This window comes from Podarcis liolepis (assembly GCF_965112155.1).
Source record: "Podarcis liolepis genome assembly, chromosome: Z".
NCBI classification, from domain to species: Eukaryota; Metazoa; Chordata; class Lepidosauria; order Squamata; family Lacertidae; genus Podarcis; species Podarcis liolepis.
Genome location: NC_139570.1, coordinates 35508198 through 35535305, shown reverse-complemented (window position 1 = coordinate 35535305; position 27108 = coordinate 35508198). Strand labels below are relative to the sequence as shown.

General features: G+C 46.2%; 1 protein-coding gene and 1 long non-coding RNA gene across 8 annotated transcripts; one reads left to right on the top strand and one right to left on the bottom strand.

Annotated features, from left to right (window-relative positions):
• Positions 1-380: 380 nt before the first annotated feature.
• Positions 381-26926, bottom strand: PRDM12 (PR/SET domain 12). Of its 7 annotated transcripts, none has more exons than XR_014521391.1 (9): positions 26767-26926; positions 21613-21772; positions 19654-20042; positions 10338-10528; positions 7965-8120; positions 5313-5424; positions 3931-3993; positions 2120-2556; positions 381-674 (listed from the first exon to the last, which is right to left on the bottom strand). XR_014521391.1 is itself a non-coding variant. In XM_083485288.1 (9 exons), exons 3-9 carry the CDS (start codon positions 19907-19909, stop codon positions 669-671), a joined length of 1008 nt encoding a protein of 335 aa, XP_083341414.1. In that variant the 5' UTR covers positions 19910-20042; positions 21613-21772; positions 26767-26926; the 3' UTR covers positions 381-668. The 7 variants fall into 7 exon arrangements, 6 of the variants coding, with proteins under 6 accessions (XP_083341414.1, XP_083341410.1, XP_083341415.1 ...); XM_083485288.1 differs by having other exon boundaries at positions 2333-2556; XM_083485284.1 differs by having other exon boundaries at positions 381-2556.
• Positions 8083-8683, top strand: LOC310698344. Its single transcript, XR_014521420.1, has 2 exons — positions 8083-8212; positions 8327-8683. It is a non-coding gene; the product is annotated as an uncharacterized lncRNA (long non-coding RNA).
• Positions 26927-27108: the final 182 nt, after the last annotated feature.

Here is a 27108-nt window from a genome sequence, read left to right as displayed (position 1 = left end):
CAGGGAAGCGGTTTTAATCTGGGACTTCGAATCACACCAATTCTAAAAAAATTAAATAATGTAAACTCTGAAGTATCTACATATCTTCCATCGCCAGTAATTTGTGGTGGGTTGTTTTTATTATTATTATTATTTATAATACAAGAGAGAATGAGAGAGGTACAAAGATGTATATACAACTGTGTACATAATACAATCAAATTATATATAATATCAAATAGCGTTTTACACAGATTTATATTTACAATGTTAAAGTGACCAGCATTTCATGGAAGTCGAACACCATTTGTGAGACAACTCTATATATCATCTCCTTACAATAGGAATAGATATCATCATCAATAGTTACTATTACAAAAAATGTATATTTTACAAAAACAGAACAGAAACAAATGCCTCCTTTATTGGATGCAGAGTTTACAAACAATCTTGATTGCCATGGAGAGAGAAAGAGGACTGAGATGGAGAGAGGTTCGGTCAAAGTAGACAATACTGATGGACAAATAGTTTGATTTGTTCTAAAGTTATGTTCCTACTTCACAGTCCATCTGTGATGGGAGCAGTTAGCCTGGGGTTATAGTGGTGCTGAAACTCTTGTCAATAGCTGATCCATAAGAATTTCACCAGAGGTCAAAGAGAGCATGAAGCTTTTCAGTGGAGATAACAATTCACATCTACGGCAGAAAGCAACAGGGGTCAACCTGAATTCAGAGCTGGAGAAGGTGTGAAGAGCCCAAGAGCCCAGAACCCTGTCCAGTTTGGCTGGATCATCCACCAACCATGAAGTCCCCCGCCCCAACAAACTACCTATTAAGAACTCCAGAGCTCAATTCAGGAACCTGGGATTGAATCCTACCACAGGGGACCATAATGGAGTGCAGGCACCTGTGAGTGTGTGGGCAGGTATTGTCGGATCCAGAAGAGAAGTGGGATCACTTGATAACTACCACCAAACCTCTAGAATAGCCATGTGTGGTATGTGGTGGCCTCTGGATACTTCTGGACTCCATCTCCCATCAGCCTCTGCAGCAAGGATGGCAGGGCTGGCCCAAGATGTGTTGACACCTGAAGCTGACTCCAAAATAGTACCCCCCCCTCCCTGCCAAGGAAGAAGAGGGGAGGGAAGATCTACTTCAGGAAAAAGGGGTGGAAAGAAATATTGACATTGGGATCTGCTTAAAATTCCTGACACCCGCAAAGTTGTGAGCTTTCTTTAGGAAGACCCCAAAATTGTTGAGCTTTTTTGAGGAAACCTAACCCAATAATAGTGATTTTAAGCTTTTTGAGCTGTTTCCACTGCTTTTTCCATTGTGTTGCCCTACATCCGGGTTTTCTCTGACATTTTGACGATTTGGCAAAATTCCTCCCCCCCGATGCCATTTTTACACCTGCAAACCAGGACATGTCAGGAATTTTCCTGACGTATGGCAAGTTTACATCTGCTGCCCTGGTGGATCCTGCTACCATAGGAAGAGATCTCACCTTGTCTAGCCCTGGAGGATGACCAACGGTTAAGGATAATGGAGTCCAGCAACATCTCGTTCCCTATTCCTGCTTTAAACTTAAGAATGATGTGAAGAAGTGCTTATTCCTCTACCATTTACTTTTCTCTCCATTTTTGCCATGGCTTCATCTTACACTCAGCCTCTTTTCTCGTCCCCAGAAATATATCTAACTTGGATGCCTGAGTCAATGGGCAAAATAGGGAGGACCATACAGGCCTCACATCATGAACAAGAAACCAAGATGGTGGAAATCACCCAAGGAACTTGGATGGAAATATTGAAATACTAAAATAAAAAATTAAGAGAGTCCCCCACCTAGTTCTCACACTTAGGAATAATGAGACTTTGCCAGAGCAGAATCCCCTCATCATTCCCGACCAGACCAAAAGGTCCATTAATCCCTCCCCGGTGCTCTGTTTCTGACAGTGGGCAGCCAAAGGCTGCTGGGAATCTTGAAAGCAGGGCCCAGAGGCCCCGCCCTGCCCCCCCTTCTCTTGTTCAGACGGTAGACGTGTGCCTGAAGATGGAAGTTCCATTTGCCAAGCCCCACTAGAAGCCGCTGCTGGACGGGTCCACCACAAAAATCCCCCTGCCCCTTTCCCCTGCGCGCTCACCAATGCCTTGGTGCCCACCAGTTCACGGCAGTGCCAGGGGGCTTCCTCCCGACCTCACAGCACCATGGTGGGGATGTGGTGAGCAAGGGAGGTGGGGTGCGGCACAGGCAGGGCCGGCGAATGCGACTGCAGGGAGCCATTGGGGGGCCGGTGCCTGGCACTCTTCTGGTGGGCCCGCAGGCCGGCCAGCTGGGAATAGGCACTTTGGCAGACCTGGCACTTGTAAGGGCGCTCGCCGGTGTGGAGCCGGACGTGGTTGCGGAGGGTGGAGGACTGGCTGAAGCGGCGGTTGCAGAAGCGGCAGACGAAGGGTTTGTCCAGGGTGTGGATGCGCATGTGGGAGCGGAGGTTGCTGCGGGAGTTGAATCCGCGGTGGCAGATGACGCAACGCATGCGGCCGGTGGAACTGGCACCTGCTTCAGCTGCGTGGAAGTCCTCTGCAGGGGCAATGGACAAAAGGGAGAAGTTTAGGTTATTTCCAGCAACAAACCCCACTCCCAAACAAAACATCAATTTATACACTTAGGCTTCATCTGTAACTATATATTTTAAATAGTTTCATACCGCTTTTTAAACACTCATGGCTTCCCCTCAAAGAATCCTGGGAGCTTTAGTTTGTTCAGGGCTCTGTTATTTCCCTCCCAGAGCTACAATTCCCAGAGGAATTGTTTAAACCAGACATAGGCAAACTTGGCCCTCCAGATGTTTTGAGACTACAATTTACATCACCCCTGACCTCTGGTACTGTTAGCTAGGGATGATGGGAGTTGTAGTCCCAAAACATCTGGAGGTCCGAGTTTGCCTATGCCTGGTTTAAACCACTGTGATAGCTGCAGCGCTGTGAGGGGAATAGATATTATTTCATTCGGGTTGTGACTTTCTACATAAAATCTGGTGAAGAAGAATGCCTTTTCAGGGGATGAAAAGGTTTTACAGAGCAGTCCTACATGTTATGTACTCAGAAAGCTGGTGATGAGTGAAAGTTATTATTATTATTATTACAAGTTATATGCCACTTGATTGTAAAAAAAACAACCCTCAAAATCGTTTAGAAAAAGATTAAAATAATGAAATCATCAGTAAAAAAAATGTTAAAAACAATTATTTAAAACTAAAAAGAAGAAGAAGCTATAAGCCACTTCTTTGTGTCTGGGTAGGTTTGCCTAAACAAAAATGGTTTTAACAGGTGCTGAAAGCAATACAGTGAAAGCACCTGCTTGTTATCACTAAGCAGGGAGTTCCAAAGTGTGGGTGCTGCCATGCTAAAAGATCTGATTTCTTACAAATCTGGAATGAGTATTATGCAGCTCCTGTAACAGGGCCTGTTCTGCAGATTAAAGCAGTTGAGTGGGCCTACTTGTGACCTTGCAGGTAAGCTGGGTACAAGCTGCTAAGGGCTTTATATACGAATAGTAACACCTTGAACTTGGCCTGGTAGCAAATCAGCAACCAGTGATCTCTGAGCGCAGGTTTATATGCTGATATGGCCTCACTCCTGTCAGCAATCATGCTGCAGCATTCTGCACCAATTGCAATTTCTGGGACAAGTGTGAGGGATGGCCCACTTAGAGCACATTGCATTAATCCACTCCTGAAGTAAACAATGAGATATTGAGCCCCTGATTTTAATAAAAAATTATATAATCCTATAGGGCCTGATCCATCCCCACAAAGGAGCCCTTTTCCCTCACCCTGCCTGGCCTCAGTAGCTCATGTGCAGTGCAGGGGCTGCCATTTTGCACACTGGAGGTCACAGTCACCCTCCGGTTCACCCCCTCCAGCCATCCCTCGTCTCCCAAGGAGCACCCTACCTTGGAAGTTACTCATGCCCGGAGCAGGTGAGCCCACAGATGGGGACGGATCAAGCCCATATTCTATATGTATGTCATTAATGAAATAAACAATGCAATTAATATTTATCATGGAGGGTCAACATCAGTACCACTCTATATACAACAGGAACGAAAACTTTAAAAAGACACAGCCCGAATGAAATAATATCTTTTAAAAATTCATTGCATGCCCTCAGATTCCCCAAATTAGAAACCACTTCTCTCCTTTCCCCTATAAATACTTCTCCTTGATAGCTTCAAAGACCTACTGTGGGCACAATTATGCCCTGGATTTTTATTGGAAGACTCTATCAGTGCAGACCTGTTTGAGATCTGGATCTCACAACTCTGGAACTTAATGCCAATGGACAAACTGGCAACCCATATGTGAGAGAGTCGAACAGGCAAGAAACCTGGTATAGTTTTATTATGTATGCAACATTAATGGGACATGGTTACAGGCCTCCGAGGACATATGGCAACTTGCAGAGTGATATCTTTGTTTATAAATTGAAAGTTGAATGTAATTAACTAGATGTTTGGTGCTTCTGTGCAGGAGGCGGGAATTGCTGAATATCGATTGTCGCTTTTTGTGCAAATAAGTGAAAATAAGAAAATATTTTGAGGTGGGGTTGCATTCCAGCAAGCCCCAGCAAAGTAAGATAAAAGCATTAAAAATGGCAGCGGTCCAGTTGATGCATTCATTTGAAACACAGCAGCAAGATTAAACGTTAAGAGATTTGTCAATTTTATTTAAAGGCTTCCCCTGAAAAGATACAAAATGGTGGGCCTCCATCAGGAGACTACCCCCCCATACACACAAGTTGTGATGCTGCAACTGACGAACAACAAGAATTAAAGTGCATGTCTGCATTGCAGGATAAAAATGGTTACACCTTTCTTTCCCCCCAGGGATACCTAAAACATTTACAACAGATGGTATTAAAAATATGTGGCACTCAGCATCAGCTGGAAAAAGAATAACTCATAAATCGCATGTCAAAATGCTCAAAGGACCCTGAAAAACTCTGTGTGGTTTGGTGTCTTATGTGCATCAGACACGTGAGACTCCCTCTCCTCGGTACAGCGTGGAATTTGACTTTCCTGGTGGTCTTAAGTACTTTACCAACCTATTATTAAGTCTGTTCTCAGATACACTGCACTGCTTTTTGTATTTGTTTTGTATTGATTTCTTCAAATTACTTTTTCTAAAAAGAGAGAGAGAGAGAGAAACAGGAGGGACTGATTCCCACTTCCTCCCCACTCCACCCCACAAATCCCGCAAAGTGGCAGAGGGAAATCTTAAGAAAGGCAAGTTTTATACAATGCCAACCCTGAGCAGAATTCAACCATCTCCTCACCGTGCTTACTCTTCTTCTGCTCTTCCTCAAGTCCCAGCACTCCAGGGATCCCCAGGAAGGTATTGTGGGAGTTCCCATACCAAACGAGTAATTCTTGATCCGGAGGAATCATCTATAGAGAGAGAAGAGGGGGAACGGCTTTAAAAGAGGGTTAGAAAAATTTATGGAGGAAGAGGAGGCTCTCCATGGCTAGACTGTGCCTCCATGGCTGAAGGCGGCAATGCTTCTGAGTGCTAGTAGCTGGAAACCACAGGAAGGGGAGAGCTTTTGTTCTCAGGTCCTGGTGCTGGTCAGCTGTTGTGAGGATTGTGCTGATACCCTTCTAACCATTATTCTATATTATGATATGTCCAAAGTGTCAGTCCCTGTGCTTAAGAGCTGCAATGTTTAACCAATTAGATTAGGAGTGGGGAACACTTTTCAGCCCAAGGGCTGCATTCTATTTTGGGTGACCTTCCAAGGGCCACATGACAGTGGTAGGTGGGTCCAGAGGGAAAAGTGAATGGAGCAATGCATGTAAAAATGTCTCTTTGTTTTGTTGGCTAGTTTCTCTGTCCTCCATCCAGGAAACCAGAAGAGGCATTATCAAACCTCAAATTCCCTCAAGCAAGGCCATTGAGGGATATGGCCCTTATAAGAAGAGCTCAAGGGCGAGAAAGCGAGACCTGGAGGGCCATTTCCCCACCCTTGAATTAGATTAATCAGTTGGAGAAAAAAGGATAATCTAAGACATGCCATAATCGTTCCGGCAGGAGATATTTATTTATTTCTTATTTATATGTTTAATCTTTTGGCTGCACCTAGTAGAGGAGGATAGCCTTTTTGAAATAGAAAAGGAGCTAGCCTCTTCTGCCAGGCAAACAGCTGCAGTTTAAAATATATATAAAAACTATAGATGGAAAGCATCATTTTAAAACAGGCATCCTCTCCACTCTGAAATATCCATTACATACAAGAGGTTATCTGAAATCAGGTGACCAGAGAGGGGGCCTCCTTAGCACTGCCTCCCCACATTTCTGGGAACAGCCTCCTCACCAAGGCTTGCCCAGTGCTAACTGTAATATCAATTCTGGTGCCAAACAAAAGAGAAAAGAAACATTTTCCAGGCTTGGATGAAAATGTTATACCAGCCTTTTGCAGAGAAAGGTGGTGCAATTTCTCTGCAAAAACACCCTCACATTCCACTACATCACACAGAGAGCAGTTATTTTCTTTTACGAAAGCTAAGTAGCAAAATGGCAAAAGGCGTTAGAGAGATCTTCTGCAGGAGAAAAGAACCTCCCCCTCCCCCAAAATAAACCTACAAGTGTTGCTAAAATCTTAACTATCATTTTCACATTAGGAAACAAAACCCCAGACCTGAAAGATGGCGCGTAATAACTGTTCTTAGCACTTGGGTGTGCATAGGCTGTGTTTGCATCTCTCTCTCTCTCTCTCTCTCTCTCTCTCTGTGTGTGTGTGTGTGTGTGTGTTGCATTTCAGAATATGCTGCAGGGGTAGATGCTCGCTGTGTGTGGTCTTCAGGTTCCCGCATTTTCCCACATTTGCAAAGCTTCACTTGTCCACTAAAGTGAAAAAGATAGATCACCTAAAGCCAGCAGCTGAGTGACCTCCAGCCCTCCAGATGTTGTTGGACTCTGGTATGGTGTAAGGCAGGAAGTGCAACAATAGGTGGCGCCAGAGCCAATGAGGGGCAGAGCTGATGGATTCCAGTTTTCTCCCCATCTTCCTCCTCCTGGCTGAGTTCTACAAAGGCAACTCCGACACTCAGGAGGAAGAAGCTGGTAGCAAGTTCCGTTCCATGGACTAAATTTAAGAAAGAAGGTAGACAGGTAAGGGCTGGCTGATGGCAGACTGAAGTTGATGGGGCACCTCCCTGTTTGCCCTAATGGTCCATTATCCTATAGAAATTATGTAGAGATGTTCTCAGCTGCACCTTATATAAGAGGCAAAACTAAAAAGTGGATAGCCTCTTAACATGGGCATAGCCGGGGGGGGGTAGGGGGTAGCTCCCTCCACCAATCAAGTAAATAAATAAAAATACTTAGCTAACTGACCAATCAAAGACAGCATAAAAACCTGTACGGGGAAAGCATATTGTGTCAAACACCTAAAAGTCCACAACAAAATACAATTTCCAATAAGAATTCCATAGGGCTGCCGCCTCTGGCTTCCGAGATTTCAAAGAGCCTGCTGGATCAGGCCAGTGGCCCAACCAGTCCAGTATCCTGTTCTCACAGTAGCCAAGCAGATGCCTGTGGGAAACCCGCAAATAGGATCCGAGCACAAGATCACTCTCTCCTTCTGTGGTTTCCAGCAACTGGAATTCAGAATCATTACGTCCTCTGGTTGTGGAGGCAGAGCATAGCCATCGTGGCTAGTAGCCATGAATAGCTCTACCCGCCACAAATGTGCCCAATCCCCTTCTAAAGCCATCCTAGTTTAATGACAAAGTTCCTTTGCATTTCAGCAGCAAAACAAGTATACCAGTAAATTGCTTTCCCTTGGCGCTACATTGGATTCAGTCCTCTGTTTCTACACTGAGCTCCCCAGCACCAGAATAATAATAAAAAGTCTGAAGAAGCATCAGCAACTTAGGTTGAGGGCAAGTATTTTTGCTCTCGCCCATTCCCTTGTCCGTAACACCCTTACCTCAATGGCCTTGTAAAAGATGCTGTTCCCAATTTGGACCACCTCCAGGTTCTGCTCCTGCTCATTTCTAGCACACTTGATGTATGTCATCCAGCTGCGATGGTCCTCTTGGCTGGCGTCAATGAAATAACGGACAGTTCCATCTTCATTGAAGACCTGGAAAAAAGGGCAAGAGGGATTCAGTCCATGAATCATACCCACCTACCACATCAGAAAAGATGCATCCAAGTTATCCCACCCCAGAAAAGGTGTCACCAGTGTGTTAGAAAAGTTGTAGAAAATTATCAGGAGCATCAAGGTTTTTTTAAAAATTGGGCTTTTAAATCTTTCTGCACCCTACATAAAACTTATTTTTCTCACAGTGGCCAGCCAGATGTTCCAACAGAAAAGCTTGCAAAACAGGCCCGAGTGCAACAGCAACCCTCTCTTCCTGTGGCTTCCAGCTACTGGGCATTCAGAAGCATTACTGCCTCCGGCCATGGATGCAGAGCATTTAGCCATTGTGGCTGGTAGCCATGGATAGCCTTGTTCCATAGTTGAACCAAGAGCTGCATGAAGAAGTCCTTTCTTTGATCTGTCCTGAATCCTTCAACATTCAGCTTCATTGGATGCTCATGTGTTCTAGCATCACGAGAGAGGATGGAAAGCTTTTCTCTATCCACTTTGTCCATGCCAGGCATAAATTTATACACTTATATCATGTCTACTATGGCAGCCTAGTCTGCTTGTGTGACAGAGCCATCCATTCCACCGCCTCCTTCTGACTCATTCTTTCCCACAGGCATTCCCTGCGTTCCTAATAGCTGCATTAGTTCATAATCATAGAGTCTTCTCAGAAGGCCCATAAATGGATGCTGAAGGCAACAATGCCTCTGGAAGTTTGCCCACCCTCGCAAGTGATATTCTCAGGTACAATGTCTCTAAATACCTCAAGGACTGCCTCTCCCCATATGAACCACTCTAGACCCTGCAAGCTTCACCTGAAGCCGTTCTTTGTTGCCTCAGCCACAAGAGGCCTTGGGGGTGGAAACACAAGAATGCATATTTTCTGCGGTGGCTCTCCGTTTGTGGAAGGCTCTCCCCAGGGAAGCTCCCCTGGCACCTTTTGCGTCAGGCAAAAACATTCCTCTTTTCTCAGGCCTTTGGCTAATTAAATGTTCTATGGCCTTTTAAACTGGGGGGGGGGGGGGATATTGTTTTTGTCTGTTACTATCTCACGTATTTTTGCGTTTTTGTATTGTAAACCACCCTATGAAAGGTGGTATAAAAAACTAATTAATAAAATAATAAATGGGTAGGTTTTATTTAGTTAGCCCGGCTCATAACCATCAATTGACTTCTAATCCTCTTTTCAAGCAATCTAAGATGGCAGCTCTCAATCATACACACTGCAGACCACTCAGAAATCACTCAGAGTGGGGATCCTAGAACCGGAGAGTTGTAAGGGACCCTGATGTTCATCTAGCCCAGGGGTCAGCAAACTTTCAGCAGGGGGCTGGTCCACTGTCCCTCAGACCTTATGGGGGGCCAGATTATTATTTTGGGGGGGGGGGGAATGAACGAATTCCTATGCCCCACAAATAACCCAGATGCATTTTAAATAAAAGGACACATTCTACTCATGTAAAAACACGCTGATTCCCAGACCATCCACGGGCCGGATTTAGAAGGTGATTGGGCCGGATCCGGCCCCCGGGCCTTAGTTTGCCTACCCATGATCTGGTCCAACCCCCTGCAGTGCAGGATGTCTCTCAGCAGACTTCTGAATAAACTTTTATTTGTTCTGGAAATCAAAGCGCATATCACTCACACTTGAAGCATTGTGATCTTGCCATTCTAATATGACAGGTGTGCCTGTTTTTATACACTGGACTAGCATCAATTTGTGGAAATTGTGGGCTGTAGACTAGACCATTGTTAAGAGTGTTTGCTGCTCCAAATGGCCTCAATCTCTGTCATCAGGAATGGGAGGATAAAAGGAAATACAAGGCCAAGTATACATATTATGGGCTGTTTCGCAACCCTAAGTAAAGGGACGTAGCTCAGAGCTGGAGCACCCACTTTGCAAGTAGAATGTCCCTGGTTCAATCCCTAGCATCTCTTCTTTCCCCTTCCTAATGGGGGAATGCCTGTTAAAAAAAGAGGCATTCTTCCATCTCTTGCATCCCATCTCTTCATTCAGGGATAGAAGACCTGTGGCCTTTCAGATGTTCTTGGACTTCAACGCCCATCATTCCTGGACCATTGGCCATGCTGGCTGCATTGGTTCATGGGAGTTGGAGTCCCACAACATCTGGAGAGCTATGGCTTCCCCACCCCGTTCCAAGAAAAGCTAGCCTCCTCTCTCATGTGGACACATCCTTGCTTCTTTACCTCCCACATCAGATTGTTGTTTTTGCAAAGGTCCACATGCTCTGGGGAGATGATCCGGCCAGTGAAAGGTCCCATCTCTGTGCCTGCTTTGATCCAGGTCTTAGAAAAGATGCCCAGCCCTTCTCCAGGGATGGAACTCTGGGCAATAATGACCTCTGAAGGCAGCACCAAGCTGGATAGCTTCTGGACCTCTGTGGGTCGGAGAGAAAGAGAAACGGGAGGGAGAGAAAGAAGTTAAGCTACACCAACGGTTCCCAAACTTTTTTGGGCAGCCCAAATTGCTCCCCGCCCCACACTATAAAAAGCATCATTCACAATAGCAGTTTGCACAACCCATTAAGGATTAAGCTAATAACACAATAAAATTCAAAACAGCAATAATTAGTTGCAAATTTATTCAAAATCCAGTTAAAACTATTCAGTGGAATAGAGTGTAAGGAAGTCCACAAAGTTCTGATTTTCCCCATGATGACTACTGTACTTCAATTGTTGTTTTTTAGAAATATCAAATTATTTCAAAAATTTCTCCTTTTTTATTGGTGCCCCTGCTTCACTAGAGCTCTAAACAAGCACAAACCCCTGTGTTGCAAAATGTAAGAATCTACAAAAATGGAAACGCAACAGGCAACATGCTTAGGCTGCCCTTTGGGTAATCCAGCATTCAGAGCAAGCAGGAACAGAGCAATGGGAACTGCCTCATCTTTGGATCAAAGCAGCCCAGTATCCCATTTCCGCCAGTGGCCAGCAGATGTCTCTGAGCCCTTGTGAGCAGGTTGCAAAGGCAAAGTCTGTCATCTCCGAACATCTCGTCTATACTGCCTCTGTAAATTGAGGGTATGGTTAGCACAGCTGAGAGATTTGTCATGAATTTTCACCAATCCTCAGTTCTTGCTCCTGGTTAAAAATTCCACTAACATCAGTGGGTTTCCCCCATGCCTTTTCTCAAACTCAGCTGTCCCGAATTTGCAATATGGGAAGAACAACAGAACTACCATAATAGAGTTGTCATTCGGAGTCCCAAAAACAACACCTGTTTTTGTACACTGGGCATTTGAAAGGCAGTGGGGGAGCTCAAAATCATGATTTGAGGTTCTGCTACTGCCACTGTTCGCATCAGCCACCTAAGGCAGACACCACACTTTGCCTAATGGTAGAGCCAGCCATTCAGTGTTTTATCATGATCATGCAATTGGTTGCTCGTATCTTCCAAAGTATGAGCCCGACTGCTGGATCAGGCAAAGATCTAGAGGCGAAACTAGGCTTTATTTTCACCTGGGTCAAAGGCCCAGTTTGGCATGCACACCACACACACACACATTTGTGTACACATACACAGGCTGAGAGCCTCAATGGTGCCCCTCTGAATGCTTCACACCACCCCCACCCCCTGTAGCTACAGCTCTGCAAAGGCCCATTTAGTCCAACATCCTGTTCTCACAGGGGCTGAGCAGATGCCCATTGCGGGAAGCCCACAAGCAGGACCTGAGTTCAAGAGCACTGTCCCCTTCTGTGGTTTCCAGCAACCAGCATTCAGAAGCATTGCTGCCTCCGATAGTGGTGGGAGAGCATAGCTATCAGGGTTAACAGCAATTGCCTTCCCTTTCACAATTCTCACTGTCCAGAGGATGCAAGAAAAGAAACACAGAACACCTGGGTTGGGTCAGGAAAAGAGCCCGGGGAAAATGGATCCCATATCTCACTATCTCCATAGTAGGAGGAAGGCAACTGGCTCGTGTGCCAGTAATATGAGCAGCTGACAGTGAAACCGAGAGCTCTCTCCCAGTTCATTGCCACTTTGCTTCCATTGTCATCTCTTCGGAGAGATGCTTTTTTAAAGGTGAGGCAGGTTAAAAAGCGGCGCTCACCTCTCCAGTGCAGGCAGAAATCTAGCAAATTGCATAATTGTGCTGGTGGTACCCAAGCTGGAAATGCAACTCGATCTGGGGACTGATTTAGGTGAGTGTTTGGTGTTAAAGCAGGCTGGTGCTGTGTGCACACATTACTGGCTTAAAATGCACTGAGACCATTCTTTTTCACAATTTGGATTGAATCTGGGATTTTTTAGAGGGCGATGCATCAAAATGCAGCATTTCTTAAGAAAGGACAGGATAGATATGGATGGGGGTTAATGTCGTGTGTACCCAGTGCTTTTTTCTGGGGGGACGCAGGGGTATGCATACTCCTAAACATTTTGTGAATCTAAGTTTGGCCTCATTGAGGGGCAGTATTTCAATATGAGTGGGGAAATGAGAGTACCCCTAAACATTTTTTTAAAGAAAAAAAGCACTGTGTATACCACTTCCCAAACCAGTGAAGGGAGTGCTCTGGATGCATAGTAAGACGAAGTGTATATACAGCCAAGAGTCTCTGGAGAATACCAGGGGGTTATGGCTGCATTACTGTTTTGCATTAAGGGCTATAGGAGCAGGCTGGAATAATAATTATGCATTTTTCAAAGTGCATATGCCACTTGATTGTAAAGAAGAACAAAGCAATTTATAAAATTATGAAATGATCATTTTTTTAAAAAAGCAGTTCAAAGCAACTATTTGAAACCTAAAAAAATAATTAAAATCAAGGAGAAGCTAAAAACCAGTTTGAAAGACACATTATATGTTTCTCTGAGGAGGCTTGCCTAAATAAAAATATATTTAGCAGGCACTGAAAATAGATTACAGCAAAAATGGCTACCTGAGGTCAATGGGCAGGGAGTTCCAAAGTTGTGGGTGCTGCAATGGAAGAAGTAGGATTGAGGTATACTGGGTCCCAAATGAAAGACCAGTGTAAAACCCAATCCATTCTTGATTTGTTGGTTTATAAAAAGGTTTCTAGACAGGCTTTCAGTTCTTAAAGGGGTCACAAGATATGTAAGGATGGTGCACATTCACACAAAGGGAACACCCATGAAGGAACAGATGCCCCTTTGCCTACACAAAAGAATGTTGGGAACTGTAGTTTCCCCCCACAGAACTACAGTTCCCATCACCCTTCAGAAACTACAGTTTCTGGTAGTATTACTACTACTACTACTACTACTACTACTACTACTACTACTACTATTTGTGTGCTTTGCATGTACAGTGTGTACACAGCCTAACCCAATGTATATAAATTCCTCTGGGAGATTTCACTCCTTGCCCCATCAATATGCATAAAGCATCACAGAACTGGGTGCACTGACTCATGCTCAAAGCCCCACCGCCACCATTATTCTCAAACCTTTCCTCTGTCATCTCCTTCTCTGTCTAAATTTAGAAGCACCCTGCGGCAGAGACTTGTCCAGGTTACATTATTATGGAAGTATCACACTACTTGGATTAAACAGGCCATGCCCACCATGTATATTTAAAGCCTATTTAATGCACCTTACATCATGTGGCTTCCCCCACCCACCGAGTATCCTGGGAGCTGCAGTTTGTGGAGGGTTCTGGGTAAACTACAGTTCCCATGATTCTTTGGGGGAGCCATGTGCTTGAAATGTGTACTAAATGTGCTTTAAAAGTATGGTGCAATTGCGGAGAATTATTATTATTGTTGTTGTTGTTATTTTGGGTGTGTGCGCATGTGTAAGCCCTTTTAAATTGAGAGAGATTGACTATGTTAGATCTATCCACTGAGTGAGAACTTAGTTCAACGCAGCCTATTCATTCCAGTGCGTAGATGATCAAAAACCAGGAGTGCAAGACGGCACAGGAACAGTTGTACTATCTATAAAACACACTCTGTTAAACCTACATGGCAGTCCCTACTGCAAACACACGTCCCTTTTTAAGAGGCGATTGGACTTCTCCAGCTAAGAAGCCAACACAGTTGGTGAGTGCTGACAGCAATGGAGACAAGAGAGGGCTGTTGATCCAGAAGTGGAGCCAATACAAAGTTTGCAGAAGTATGAAAAGCATTTTAAGAAAACTAAAAGAGGCACATCCCTCGTGTGTACAAATGAGTGCCATGGGAAATAAAGCTAATGGAAAGAAAAATAGGAAAGGAATGGAGTATTATGGTGAAGGGCATGGGTGGCTGGCTGGGTGGTGAATACCCAACAAACATTTTATCACAAGCCTCACTTGTAAGTAATGTTTGAACATATTTTGGATTCTACAGCTCAAGCCTTGTCTCTATAACAAAGTACATCCTATGCACATAACAGAACGCTCTCCCCAGAGAGGCTTGCTTGGCACCTTCATTATACACCTTTAGGCGCCGAGCAAAAATTTTCCTCTTCACCCAGGCCTTGGGCTGATTAACATCTTACACACTTTTTAAATGTTTGGGCAGGGACAGTTATTGGTTTGTGGTTTTTGTTCTTGTTTTTATTATGCATGTTGTGTTTTTATTTTGTATTTTATGTTGCAAACCGCCCTGAGATCTACAGATTGTAGGTGGTATACAAATTTAATTAGTAAAATAAAATAAATGAACACTGAACACCCGTAGAGCACCTCAGCACACCACAAAAGCAGGTGATAGTGTGAGCCACATCAGCATAACACGTGGAGGAACGGTGTGCTTCCATGCTATGTTCTCTTGAAGAGATTTGCGTTATTCTTTAGCCATAAGGTTACAGCAATCTTTTTTTTTAAAAAAAATGCTTACCTCTGAATATCAGGTGCCAAGAAGAAAGAATGGGGTGGGCTGTCCCTTTAAACCTGGCATTTGGCTGTCCTCCATTGGAAACAGGATGTTAAAGCAGATCAACTATTTTGTCTGATTCATCAAGGCTCTCCCTATATGCTCTTAAAATCACTTACGCTCCGAAAATGTAGCCTCCACATTAAGGAAATGGGCCAGTTACTAATTTGCCCATCACACACGCACGCACGCGCGCACGCACACACACACACCCTACAAAGACACAGAGACACACAATTGTCACAAACCATCACTGTTGTGTGGGGGGGACCCTTCTCTGTTGAGTGGAACCCTGATGGGTGTCCTCAAAGTCTTATCTTGATGACCCCACAGACCCCTGCCAGGAACCAACCATACATACTAGGAATGCACACGCTTTCATGATAATCCACACAGACACACATCTACAAATCACGCTGAACACAATGCCCATGTGAGGGTATATGGAACACATAGGTCCCCCTTGCCGCACCACCCAACCACAGACCCCAAAAGCACAATCACTTGGCCCTCACTTGCCAACTTAGAGAGTTGTGCAGATGTTTGGGGTAGCTGTGAATTGGGGTCATCATGGAATATGTTGGCAGAGGATTATAGCCCACTGAGTTTTACTCAGAGTAGATTCACTGTTGGATATAAGCAAGAGTATTGGGGGCTCCTGGGTGTGGCTTCCTCAAGGAAAAGTATGCACTGGTTAACCAATTGGTTAAGATGTCCCCACTGAAACTTTAAGTTCCACTTCAGGGGAAGGGGGAATGTCCGTGGATAAGTGGAAGAGCATCTGCTATGAGTGCAGAAGGCCCAGGCTGAACCCCCCACCACCACAATGGCATCTCCAGGGAAGGCAGGGAAGATGCCCCACCTGAAACTTTGGAGAAATGATTGTGGTTAGTGTAGACAATACTGAGCTAGCTGGACCCAGGGTCTGACTCAGTGTAAGACCTCACTTTTTGTTTTAATCAGTCGCTTATTCAGAACCATGAGGACTAGATCCTTAGTTATAGGGAAAAGCTGCAGCTCAGCAGCAGAGCATCCGCTCTGAGTGCAGAAGATCCCAGGTTCAGTCACCAATGGCATCTGCAGGTAGAACTGGGAAGGCACCCAATCTGAAACCCTGGGAAGCTGCTGCCAGTCAGTGTAGACAATACTGAGCTAGATAGTCCTAAGATCTGGACTGGTATACAAGCAATGTTTGTGTTCCAGTTGTGCATTGAAGTATGATTCAACTCTGAACTAAATAGTTTTATGGGGACCTCAAAATAAGGTAAGTCCAGCCCTGTTGCATTGGGAGTGGGGTCCTCCTTATTTTGCTGAGTGGGGTCTAGACATCTGCTGTGTGCAAGTCTTGCCCTGTTCCTTGCATGGGCAGTGAGAAAAACAGTTCTCTTTCGTCCACATTCATGGGGCCCTTTTTTTGTTTCAAAGCAGCTCTGTTGGCCCACCTCTTTCCAGTGGGCTTGCACACCCTCCCCATAATCAGTGGCGCCATTAGGGCAGGACTTGTCTGGGGACCCTCTCAGCAGAATAAGCTGGAGCCCCCACCCCTCAAATGTATAACTGCCACAGTTGGAGCTAAGTGAAGTTAATGCACATTACCAGCTGAGCTGAGGAACACAGGGAGCTCCACAAACTGTAGCTCCATTTTGTCTACACTGACTGGCAGCAGCTCTCCAGAATTTCAGACGGGGTTTCCCTCCCAACCCTACCTGGAGATGCCATCCAGGGTCGAACCTGGGAACTTTTGCATGCACATCAGGTGCTCTACCGCTGAGCTATGACCCCTGCCCTAAAAGCAAATTAAGTTTCTAGTCCTTGTTGTTCTGGGGAAATAAACATATTTATTTTGCAGGAACACAAAACAACACACACAGAGGCAAACAGTCATCAAGTCCAGAGTTGAACATTGTGTGCTTGCTGGTTTCCCACAGGCATTTGGTTGGCCACTGTGAGAACATGACCGCCAGACTAGACAGAACCCCTGGCCTGATCCAAGCAGAGATCTTTTGGGGATTCTAAACTGCGCCCCTGCTAACCTCACACACAGAGTCTTTTCACTCACAGATCTTCATTGATGGGGTGTGCAGCACAACGCCCCTTGACTGAGGCCCTGTGGGGTGCATATACCCCATGGAACGGGGTGGAGGAGAGCTGGTGCATAATCTTTTACAAGCCTCCCTTTCTGAGCCAACCTGGGAAAAAGTGGGATGTGGAACAAGGGGGTTCCTGGGCTGGAGGGGGGGAGGGTGGAGAGGGTTAAATAGTGTCCATTGCACTCCATAAAGCAATTTGTCACACTGTTTAAAGTGATCTGCATTCATTTAAGTCCCTTGGATAGAAAATCACTAATTCTAAATTCATTAGCCTTTGGAGATCGCTGTTTGCCCGTCCATGGTCGGCCCTGAATGCCCTCAGAAACTTGTTCTAAAAGGCCCAGGAATTTCTCTGGACAAAATGGGAGAGATTAGCTGGTTGACATCCCCTGAAAGGCCACAGAATGGAGTTTTCATGGCAAATTAAGAAAGGAACAGTAATCTTCCAGGGAGGGTGGGGGGAGTGTAGAAGCAGGGAGTCACGGAGATGCCAGCAGGGAAAATAGACCGTCCTAGGATTGATGAATGAGGGGAAAGCACTTGAGACATTTTGAAGAAAAAGAAAAATGTGACCCCCCCCCATCAACCCTTTCTTCTTCTTCTCTCCACCCCCCCTCCCAAATTGCCCTTTTAAAGTTCTTGGTTTAAGTGGGAATTTCTCCCCCCCACCCCGGCCCTCAGGTCAGGCCCAAGTTAACTAAATGAATTTAAAATTTCCTTTATCAGTCAGCTGCTATTACACGCCTAATAAGAATTTAAATGCCAAAGGCTTTTCAAAGAGAGAGAGAATGAGGCTCATACTTTTTGGGGGGTGAAGAGCTAAATTCAAGGGGAAGACAGGGAGTGAGAAATGCAGAAAAGGATTATTTTAAATATATATATATATATTTAAAAGATAGATTTAAAAACATATTTGGGAAGGAGGTCAGAATATGGCACAAATTTACACTCTGGGTGTGTTGAGGGGCAGAAAAGTATGTGTTTAGTTCTTCTGAAAGGGCGGGTGAGGAGAAGGAGGGGAGAGGTTTTTGGAGACCATTCAGAGAACACTGATGGGAAAATCCCAGTATCAGAGTGCTTTCAGAATTGGTCTATTAGGCTTTTACAGAAGCTGGATGTGTTGGCTGATTTATTTATTTTGTTTTGGGGTTTAAATTTTTATTTTCTCCTGGGGAAGCGAATCAAGGTCTCTTGTTACTTCATCCTTTTCGGGGTGGGGGGGTGGAGATCTCAACCTGGTCAAGCTTTTTAGATTTCTTTTTGAGGACAGGTAAGTTACTTCCCAACCGTCCCTCTCTAGGAGCACATACTTTTGCTGTTGCTGCCGGCATCCTTCTATCTCGAGGGACAATGGAAGAGAATGCTACGGTGGGGTAAAATGAAACTGTTGGAGAGTTACAGCGCCTGCTGTGGAAGCTGCCTCCATACTGACTCAGACCACTGGCTCCATCTGCTCAATATTGGCTACACGGATTAGCAGTGGCTTTCCCAGGCTTTCAGACATGGTTCTCCCCCTACCTGGAAATGCCAGTGAGACCTTCTGCATGCAAAGCAGCCGCTCTACCACTGAGCTACTAGCCTTCCCCTTAAAAAGAACTAAGATTCCAGTCCTCGTGGTTCTGAATTCGAGTTTGATTTAAGTAGGGACGTGGGGAGCTGCCTTCTACTGAGCCAGACCAGTGGTCCATCTAGTTCAATATTGCCTACACTGACTTGCAGCAGCTCTCCATGAGGTCTCTCCCAACGCTACCAGGAAATGACACTGTGGATTGAACCTGGGACTTTCCACCTCTACCGCACTTCCCTTTATTTCTGGGGTTGCAGAGAGTGCAAGGAGAGAAACTCTGATTATTTTTAGCAAGACTTTTACGCATCGTTGGTTAGAGGGGGGGGGAATTATTTTCGAAAACCGATGCTTTGGGGGGAGGGTGTGAAATGAGGGGCGGAAGAGGGGGTGCTGGAAATTACTCAGCACGTTTTTCTTGTGAGCCAGGGGTTCTAAAAGAACTTTGTGTCTCGCAGATTTGGGGAAAAGAGATCCCTGATGAATCCACAGGCGGAATGGGATGCCTTTAGGGCATTTCTTAATAAAGGCACACTTTTGTTTAGGCGGAGCTAATACTGTCGAGAGCTACCTCGGGGCTTCATCGCGTCCGGTTTCAGTGGGAGAGATTTCGAAAGCGCGCCTCAGTTTTCCTCATGTAAGGCAACCTCCCCCCTCCTCCCAAAAAGTATGTCTTGGAGTCCCGCTGAACTGCCCAGGAATGCAACACTCAGTTTATAGCCCTTTTCGGGTTGTTTTTTTAAAAAAAACAGACAAACTTCCTAAGGCTGTAACCCTAACCCACTTACCTGGGAGTAAGCTCCAAGGGATGCAATAGAACTAACTCCCAAGCAAACACGACTGGGATTAAACTTTCCAGCTGCCATCCTGACCCCACTTACCTGGGAGCAAGACCAGTTGAATGCAACAGGACTTACTCCTGAGTAGAAACGGTTAGGTTTGAGCTTGGAAATTATTCTCTCACACCCTTCTAGACCTCTATCCACACACACACACCGACCCTCTAGGAGGTCTCTGAGAGCGATAGACTCACCTCCAGAGAAGGACTGAGCCAGGACCTCCGCCGTGAAGGCCGTTTTGGGGTTGCTGTGCGCTCCTCCTCCGCCTCCACCGCCACAGCCCCCGGCGGCCTTCTCCTCGAAGAGCTGCTCGCCCAGGACGTTCCTCCACCGGCCGTAGAGGAAGCTGTGCAGGATGTCCGACGTGATCACCTCGGCCAGCGAGAGCCCGGGCCCCTTCAGCCCCCCCTTAAGGACCAGGGCTTCCGCGGGGAGCACGGAGCCCATCATAAGGACAAGGTGGGGCGAGGCTTCAAGGGAGATGGTAGGTTTTGGGGTGTGTGGGAGTGTGTGTGAAAATGGGGGGCACGCTTGGAGCTGGGGTCTGCGTGGGGGTCAGAGATCCTGGGCAGCTGGCTCTGATCTGTTCGGGGAAAGAGAGAGAGAGAGAATGAGAGAGAGAATGAGAGGGAGGTGGGCTGTCCCAGGAGCAAGTGGAGACCCCCAAGCCACTGCCTGCTTAGCAAGTGGCAACACAGTCTTCTGGGCCCAGATCCTGAGGGCTGGTACTATATATGCGCTCCGATGACCCCTCTAATTGGTTATTAATAACCCCCCTCCTCTACCACCCTGACGTCGCAAGATAGACTTGTTCTACCAGAAGGAGCCAGCGCTTGAGAAAAGGGAGAGAGTGGGAAGGAGGGAGGGGGGCCCTCCTCCTTTAGAGGGGGTGGGGGCAGCTGATCTAGGCAGAGGTGGGGGGAGAGGGAGAGGCGGAGAGTCTGCCTTTCCTAGCCCACCCTGAGCCCACCAATGGAGGCAGAGACAGAGAGAGGCAGGACGATGTGTAGGGGGGGGGAGAGAATCACATCTTTCGACACCTGCTATTTCCAAAGGTTCCTGGCACACACAAAAAGCCTTGCCAGCCTCTTTAAACAACTCCCGGGAGGACTAGAGAGGAGAAGAGAGTTTAAAAATTAAAATAATAATGTTGATAATAATCTAGGAAGGGATTCTGGCACACGCAGAGATCTCATCGCACCTGCAAGGTCCGGGGATCTATCCCCTCCCCCCTCGATTGGAAAGAGGGGTCTTTTCTTAAAGCGCAAAAAAGGGAATACTGAGGCTAGGATGAAGTGGGTCTTCATTAATGGGGCAAGTGGAGAGCCTCCATACACCCGCCCAGGGGTGTAAGGAGCGAGCGATCGGCTGGCGTTCCAGCCGAGAAACAGAAAACGACGAGAAAACGAGAACTGGGAATCTTAGACGTGAAACTGACCCGGGAAATGGACGAGGTGCGCTGCGCTTGGGTTGGAAACTGAGAGACAGCGCAGATCGGAGGGGTCCTCTTATGTTTTTGAAACAGTATGAATAAATATAGATAGATACTTCTCCCACCTGCCCCAGCTCCCAAATATTACGCAGACCTCCTCAAAATCTCGAATCCTGCTTCCCTTAACAAAATCCACAGCACACGCGCCTTAAGATGTTCGATTCCTTCCTAAGAGTTTCTGAGCTAGTGGAGACGGGGATCCGCGCGCTTCTTTGGACGCTCGTTTCCACCCAAGCGCTTTCTCTCCCAATCCGATCGCCAGATACTGTATTATGGACACAGGTCGTTTTGGGAAGAGACGGGGACGCCCGGCGAAGGAAAAGGGGGAGCTGGGTCCCCATAGGAAACTCGGGGGCGCTCGCTCTCACGCAAAGATTGAGGGTTGTTCAGGAAGAGCAAGTCAGATAGAATTTCAGTGTAGGATTAGGCGTGAGAGAGATTGAGAATAAGAGACTACAGAAGAAATTGTTTTAAGCAGATAGGTCAAGAGGGATTTTCTAAAGCGCTGGAGCTTGTTCGAAGAACGTCTCTACCTAGCTGGATGGATGGGGCAGAAAGAACGCAAAAGCCGCTCTGTGGATCCGCTGCTCGGAACCGCTTTTAAGCGGCAGAAACGGGAACGTCTGAATAATAATAATAAAAACTAGCCTTACAGAATTACCTGGGTGAGAATACAGAATGTCCTGGTCGTGTGCTGATTTTTTAAAAGCAACAATCTTTATCTGTCTCACGCATACCATACGCGCTTTTTCGTTTTAAAAACGAAAATGTTTTTTCATAGTTGACGTTTTGAGGGATGACCGAGAAACGAACCAAGGATTCTAAATAAAAACAAATATTCCAAATTTGTCAGTCTCTTTCTTTTTCAAATAACGCCGCCCCACTTTTTTAAATCCGGAGTGGAACTAGATTAGAGAGAGAGAAGCAATTTGTTTTTCTTACATTTCAGAACAGAAATCTCCCCCCTCCCCTCTTTAATACCAAAAATGATAATGTCGACGGCTATCGTTATAACCAATGATAATTAGATACGGATCGGTTCCCCTTCACCACCAATTAAGTTGCCTCAAACCGGATCAAGAGGCGAAAACGCTTTCAAATCCGTTTAGGCGCCTACGAGACAGGGGTCCAGGTCTAGGATGTCTTCTTAAAGCTTCGCAAAGTGCATCATCCCTAAAACTCTCCGGCGGAATACAGGATCTGCCCTTTTAGGCTGAAGGCTACGGGACCGAGAAAGATTTGATTGACGGCTGAAAAACTCCCAGTAGGAAACATTTTTATTTTATTTTCTCCCCGACATCCCCCACTTTTCTAAGCGTCAGTAACAGAAGCAGATTATAGGGGCGACGCGCTATTTCTCTCCCTGGGCATAAACACAGTCCTGAGAGAATAGAGGGTTCAAAAACAAAACAAAACGCAGCCAGCCATCTGCGCAGCCCGGAACCAGGTTTGCAAGTCCCGAACAGGTAATCGGGAGTCTCTTTCCCAGGGGAAAACGGGCACTGCCAGGCTCCTCAGAGCGGCCACCTTTCGCTTAGGGAGGATCCGATATGTAAATCGGAAAGGAACTCAGAATTTCTATTATTTCTATTATTACTATTATTATTATTATTATTGGCGGCGGCGTCGTCGTCATTAAACAGAACCACAGACATCTGAAATAGGTTAAAAGCAACGCCTTAACTCGGATTTAGGGGCGCAAAGTTTGTGAACAGCTGATATAGAGAGAGAGAGGGAGAGAGACGCACAAGCGCACGAGAGAGATAGAAGAAACACGGAGGCACATACATCAAGATAGATAGACAGACTGACAGACACACGCGCACACCCACCAGAAAGAGAATTAGACATACACAATTAGATACACGCAGAGAGTTAGATAGATATGCACAAAGGTATACACGCACACACGATAGAGAACGAGCGAGAGAACGAATTAGATGAGTTAGATAATACACATCGGTACGCGCACGTTATTTAGAGAGATACGCAGAAAGTTAGATACAGAGAGACACACAGAAAGAGACACGCAATATATAGTTATGCACAGATATACACGGTGGAGTAAGACACATATGCACACTGTATACATACTTAATACACACATATAGATAAACACAGAAATACAGATAGATATAGGGAGTTAGACAGAAACGCGGAAACCAGACGTATTAGAGACTCAGAGGTTAAAATTTACGCCCCCTCCCCGCAAGTCTTCCCAGCTCAGCACCTCCTCAGTCGTCCCCTTTGAGATCCTCACTCTTCCCCTCCTCAAAAGGTAATTTTGCCACTGGCTGGAGAGGACCAACTTCGCAATCGATAGGTGCGGGGGTGGGGGGAATTAAATATATCCGGCCTCGCTGTCCCCTAAGAAGATGTTTTAGGTACAGAAAGATATAATATTAAAAGATTTAGAGGGGGGGAAAGCTATTCCTCAAATAAATGAGTAAAAAGTCTGTTGTGTCTTTAAAGCTCCCTGGATTTCTTGGGTAGAGGCGTAGGAAGGCTGATTTGCTTTGCCATTCAGGTCAAGAGATATGAGGCAGGGAAAGAACTTGCATTTGACTCTTTGTCCTGTAGGACGCGGATTCTCACAACCGCTTTACACGGATCATCTATTTCGCAAGACGTTGAGGTTGAAGACGAAAACGGAGCGGGGAGGTGAGGTTGGGAAGCTGGAAACCTCTTTCCTTTGACAGGTTTTTGTGATCGCTGACCCGGGTTCACACGGGTTTTCCATCCATACTAGCAAAGTTGCGCCTGTGCTGTGCAGTGCGTGTTTTGCTTGTTGCACGTACGGGTTTGTTTGTTTTTTAAAAAAAATCTTTAGTAAGAAAGAAGCTTGAAACGGTGGAGTACAAATCACTTGTGAAGCAGCGCGGCCCCGTGGCAGATTCATCAACACGGAGTAAAAGGATCTGATTATGGATAGGGTGTTTTAATTGCAGAAATTTTATTGCTAAATGAAAATTCCGGACGGGAGGACAGTACTCTCTTTCGCAACAGGCATCCATCCACGCTTGCGAGTTGCTACCTTTCTTTCCTGGGTTTGTCCTCGCGCCTTTAACGCGCCACTCGCGTTTCGGAGGGGAAACTGCGCGTGGGGTTCTGATCATAGGAAAAAACTCTCCCAGCTGATTATTTTGGCCTGGCTGTTGCTGGTTAACAAAAGTAAGGGGTGCGGGCTGTAGACGTGAAACCCAATACCTGTATGCTTTATCTCTTTAGAGACTTTTTGCTTCTCCTGATCGGAGGACACATTGCAAGGGACGAATCTCCCGTTCAGCAAAGGCTTCCAACAAGGTCCCATCAGCTGCTCATTTCAGGCAGGGGTTGTATGCGAGGGAAAGTTTGCAAATCACCCGGAGAGCTACTCATGAGCATATTAACACTAAGGCTGCCCAGGGACTTTACTAGGCACCCAGAATATTCCGAGAACAGACACCTGTTTATGGGCCATTTGCAAAGTTAGAAAGTACAGCTGCAAATGTGGGGTTTAAATGTCACAGGAAGCCAGTCAATTCCATGCCCCATCCAAAACATCAAAAGTAAGTTATTTGACTGTCAGATCTCTTCACCTATCAGAAAAGTTCTTCAGGTAATTTACATCCAACCTTCGGTCACCTTCTAAACCAGTTCCACTTCAATTTGATCACACCCCCAGGAACGTCAAAAAGATCCCCCCTCAGAGTCAGTTTAGTTGTCCGTCAGTTACTCCCATTTATTACTTCCCCAAGTCATCCCTGGGTAAAGTCTTCTCGATTTAAGAAACACATAGCTAAACTCTAGAATTTAGTCCCAGAAGAAGTAGCAATCGCCACCAACTCAGATGGTATCAAAAATTAGGCAAAATCATGGAGGACAAAGCTCTTGATAATATCCTACTCAGCCACCATGAAAAGTCACACACCCTTCTTTTGATTTCCTCTGAATCTGTTACTCAGAAACACTCAGGACAATTCGGGGCCCAGGCTATGTCAGCCTAGTAAAGGCTACCACCCTGGTAAAGTCGCCTGGATGTGAGACCTCATGGGGACTCACCTGCAGGCTGCATTGGCTTATATCATGGATGGGGGAACTTTTTCAAAACTTCAGGCAACATCCTTTAGGACAGCCATGTCTAGAGGTAAGAGAGCTTTCAAGTCCCCCCAGCCAAAATACATGAACGGAGGATGAGGGACGGGGGACGGACGACGACCCAGATTCAGCAGCTCATGCTTCAATAAGCCCCTTCACTGGAAGACACCACTTCCAAGTTTGCTTCACATAAATTCAGGTGCATCCATTACCACATTCTGGAGCACACCCTACAGGAGCTAATGTCTCAGCACTAGCCTGGCTCAGACTGAAAGCCAGGTGAAAACACTGCCCCTTTCTGGCTCTCAGGAAGGCCCCAACTCTGGCACGTGCCTACACAAGCTTCCTTCACCTCTAGAGCAGTCGTGTGCAGTTGGCCAGGCACTGAACCTGATGATCGCTCAACTACCCTGCCCCTGGTGGCCACTCCATTAGGGCAAGTGGGGCACTGCCCCACCAACCTCAGCGTGCCCTCAGCCAGCCCCCACCTGCTTTCCTTTCCTACCTGCAACCACTCCAAAGGGCAGTGTCTGCCAGCTTTCTCCTCCTTAAGTCTCAGGTTGCCCTTGTAGAACTCAGCAGGGAGGAGGATTGGGGCAAACCTAGAATTAGTTTGTTCTGCCTGTCACTGGCTGTGGCGCCACCTACTGTTGGGCTCCCTGCCTTCCACCCTACCAACCCCAATGAACACCATCCATCACTAGCCCTGGAATTAATGTGGGGGTGGGGAGCAGCTGGCCCAAGCTCTACCGAGAAGCTGAAGCAGCCAGCATGGGAACCTTCAGTGCTGTGGCTGGAACTGCGGGATCTGGAGGTTCTTTAGGGGTTTCTGCTAGTGTGGGAGTCCACTGGGATATTTAGGGAGGCTTTTCACCGGAGGCAGTTTTAGGGCAGCACAGCAGTGATTTAGAATGGTGTGAGAGGCGGAGAGGGATGCCAAATTTTAGTGTTGCGCAGGACACCACTAAAATCCGAGAGCCCAAAGTCTGCCACTGCTTTCGCAGACACCCTAGTAGGTTCTGGAGGGCACACTGTCACCTGCAGGCACCACACTGGCAAAGCCTGACCTAAACAGCCTCCATTTCTTCAGCTGAACTGCATGAGGTGCTTGGATGTGAGGCTGCACTGGTGGACTTGACAGAGGGCCAAGAATGTTTTTATCTCCAAGTGACTCAGCAAATAGATTTCTTCAACTTAATGCGGAGCCTAAACTGACTGCCAGGTCTGAATTGTGGAAGGGATCTCTGGTAGGCACCCACCACTCAGACCAGTCCCAAACTGGTCTGACCAGCTGGTGATATCTGAGGCACTGAGTACAGTGGTTAAGAACTTAATTCGTTCTGGAGGTCCATGCTTAACCTGAAACTGTTCTTAACCTGAGGTACCACTTTAGCTAATGGGGCCTCCTCCTGCCACTGTGCAATTTCTGTTCTCATCCTGATGCAAAGTTCTTAACCTGAGGTACTATTTCTGGGTTAGCGGAGTCTGTTACCTGAAGCTCCTGTAACCTGAGGTACCACTGTACTGGGGGCGGGGGGATGGGTTTGTGTTTATATGGATTGGGCTGATCCCTTATTTAATTATTGGCTCCACCTCTTTCAGCTTTGTCTGTGCCCCCTCTTTAAAGAAACACACAATCCAATCCAAACCAGTGCAATCCAGTGTGAACTACTCTATTCTCATATTGTATCATCATATCATATCATATCATATCATATCATATCATGGTGATACATACTTGCCTGGGCTTTAAGATAATAACCTGCTGTCTCCTGCCCAGCTTTATAATGTTACAGATACCGCAAGCTGGATGCACCCCCTCTCTGAAACGGCAGTCAGGATATAGAAAATTCTGAGCCAGGCAGACCCCTAGTCTGACTCAGGAGAAGTCTGATGAACTGTGGCCAGAAGCAAAATCAGTAGCCACTGCAGCGTTTACTGGATCATTGTGACATCATCCCCATGAACTTTTGTGGCTAAGTAGTCATGGTTTGGCAGCTGTGATGCTCAGGAGTTGTGAAAGTGTGTGCAGAAGGTCAAAGAGCACCGGTTATGGACACTTGGCTACTTGGTTGTGAAC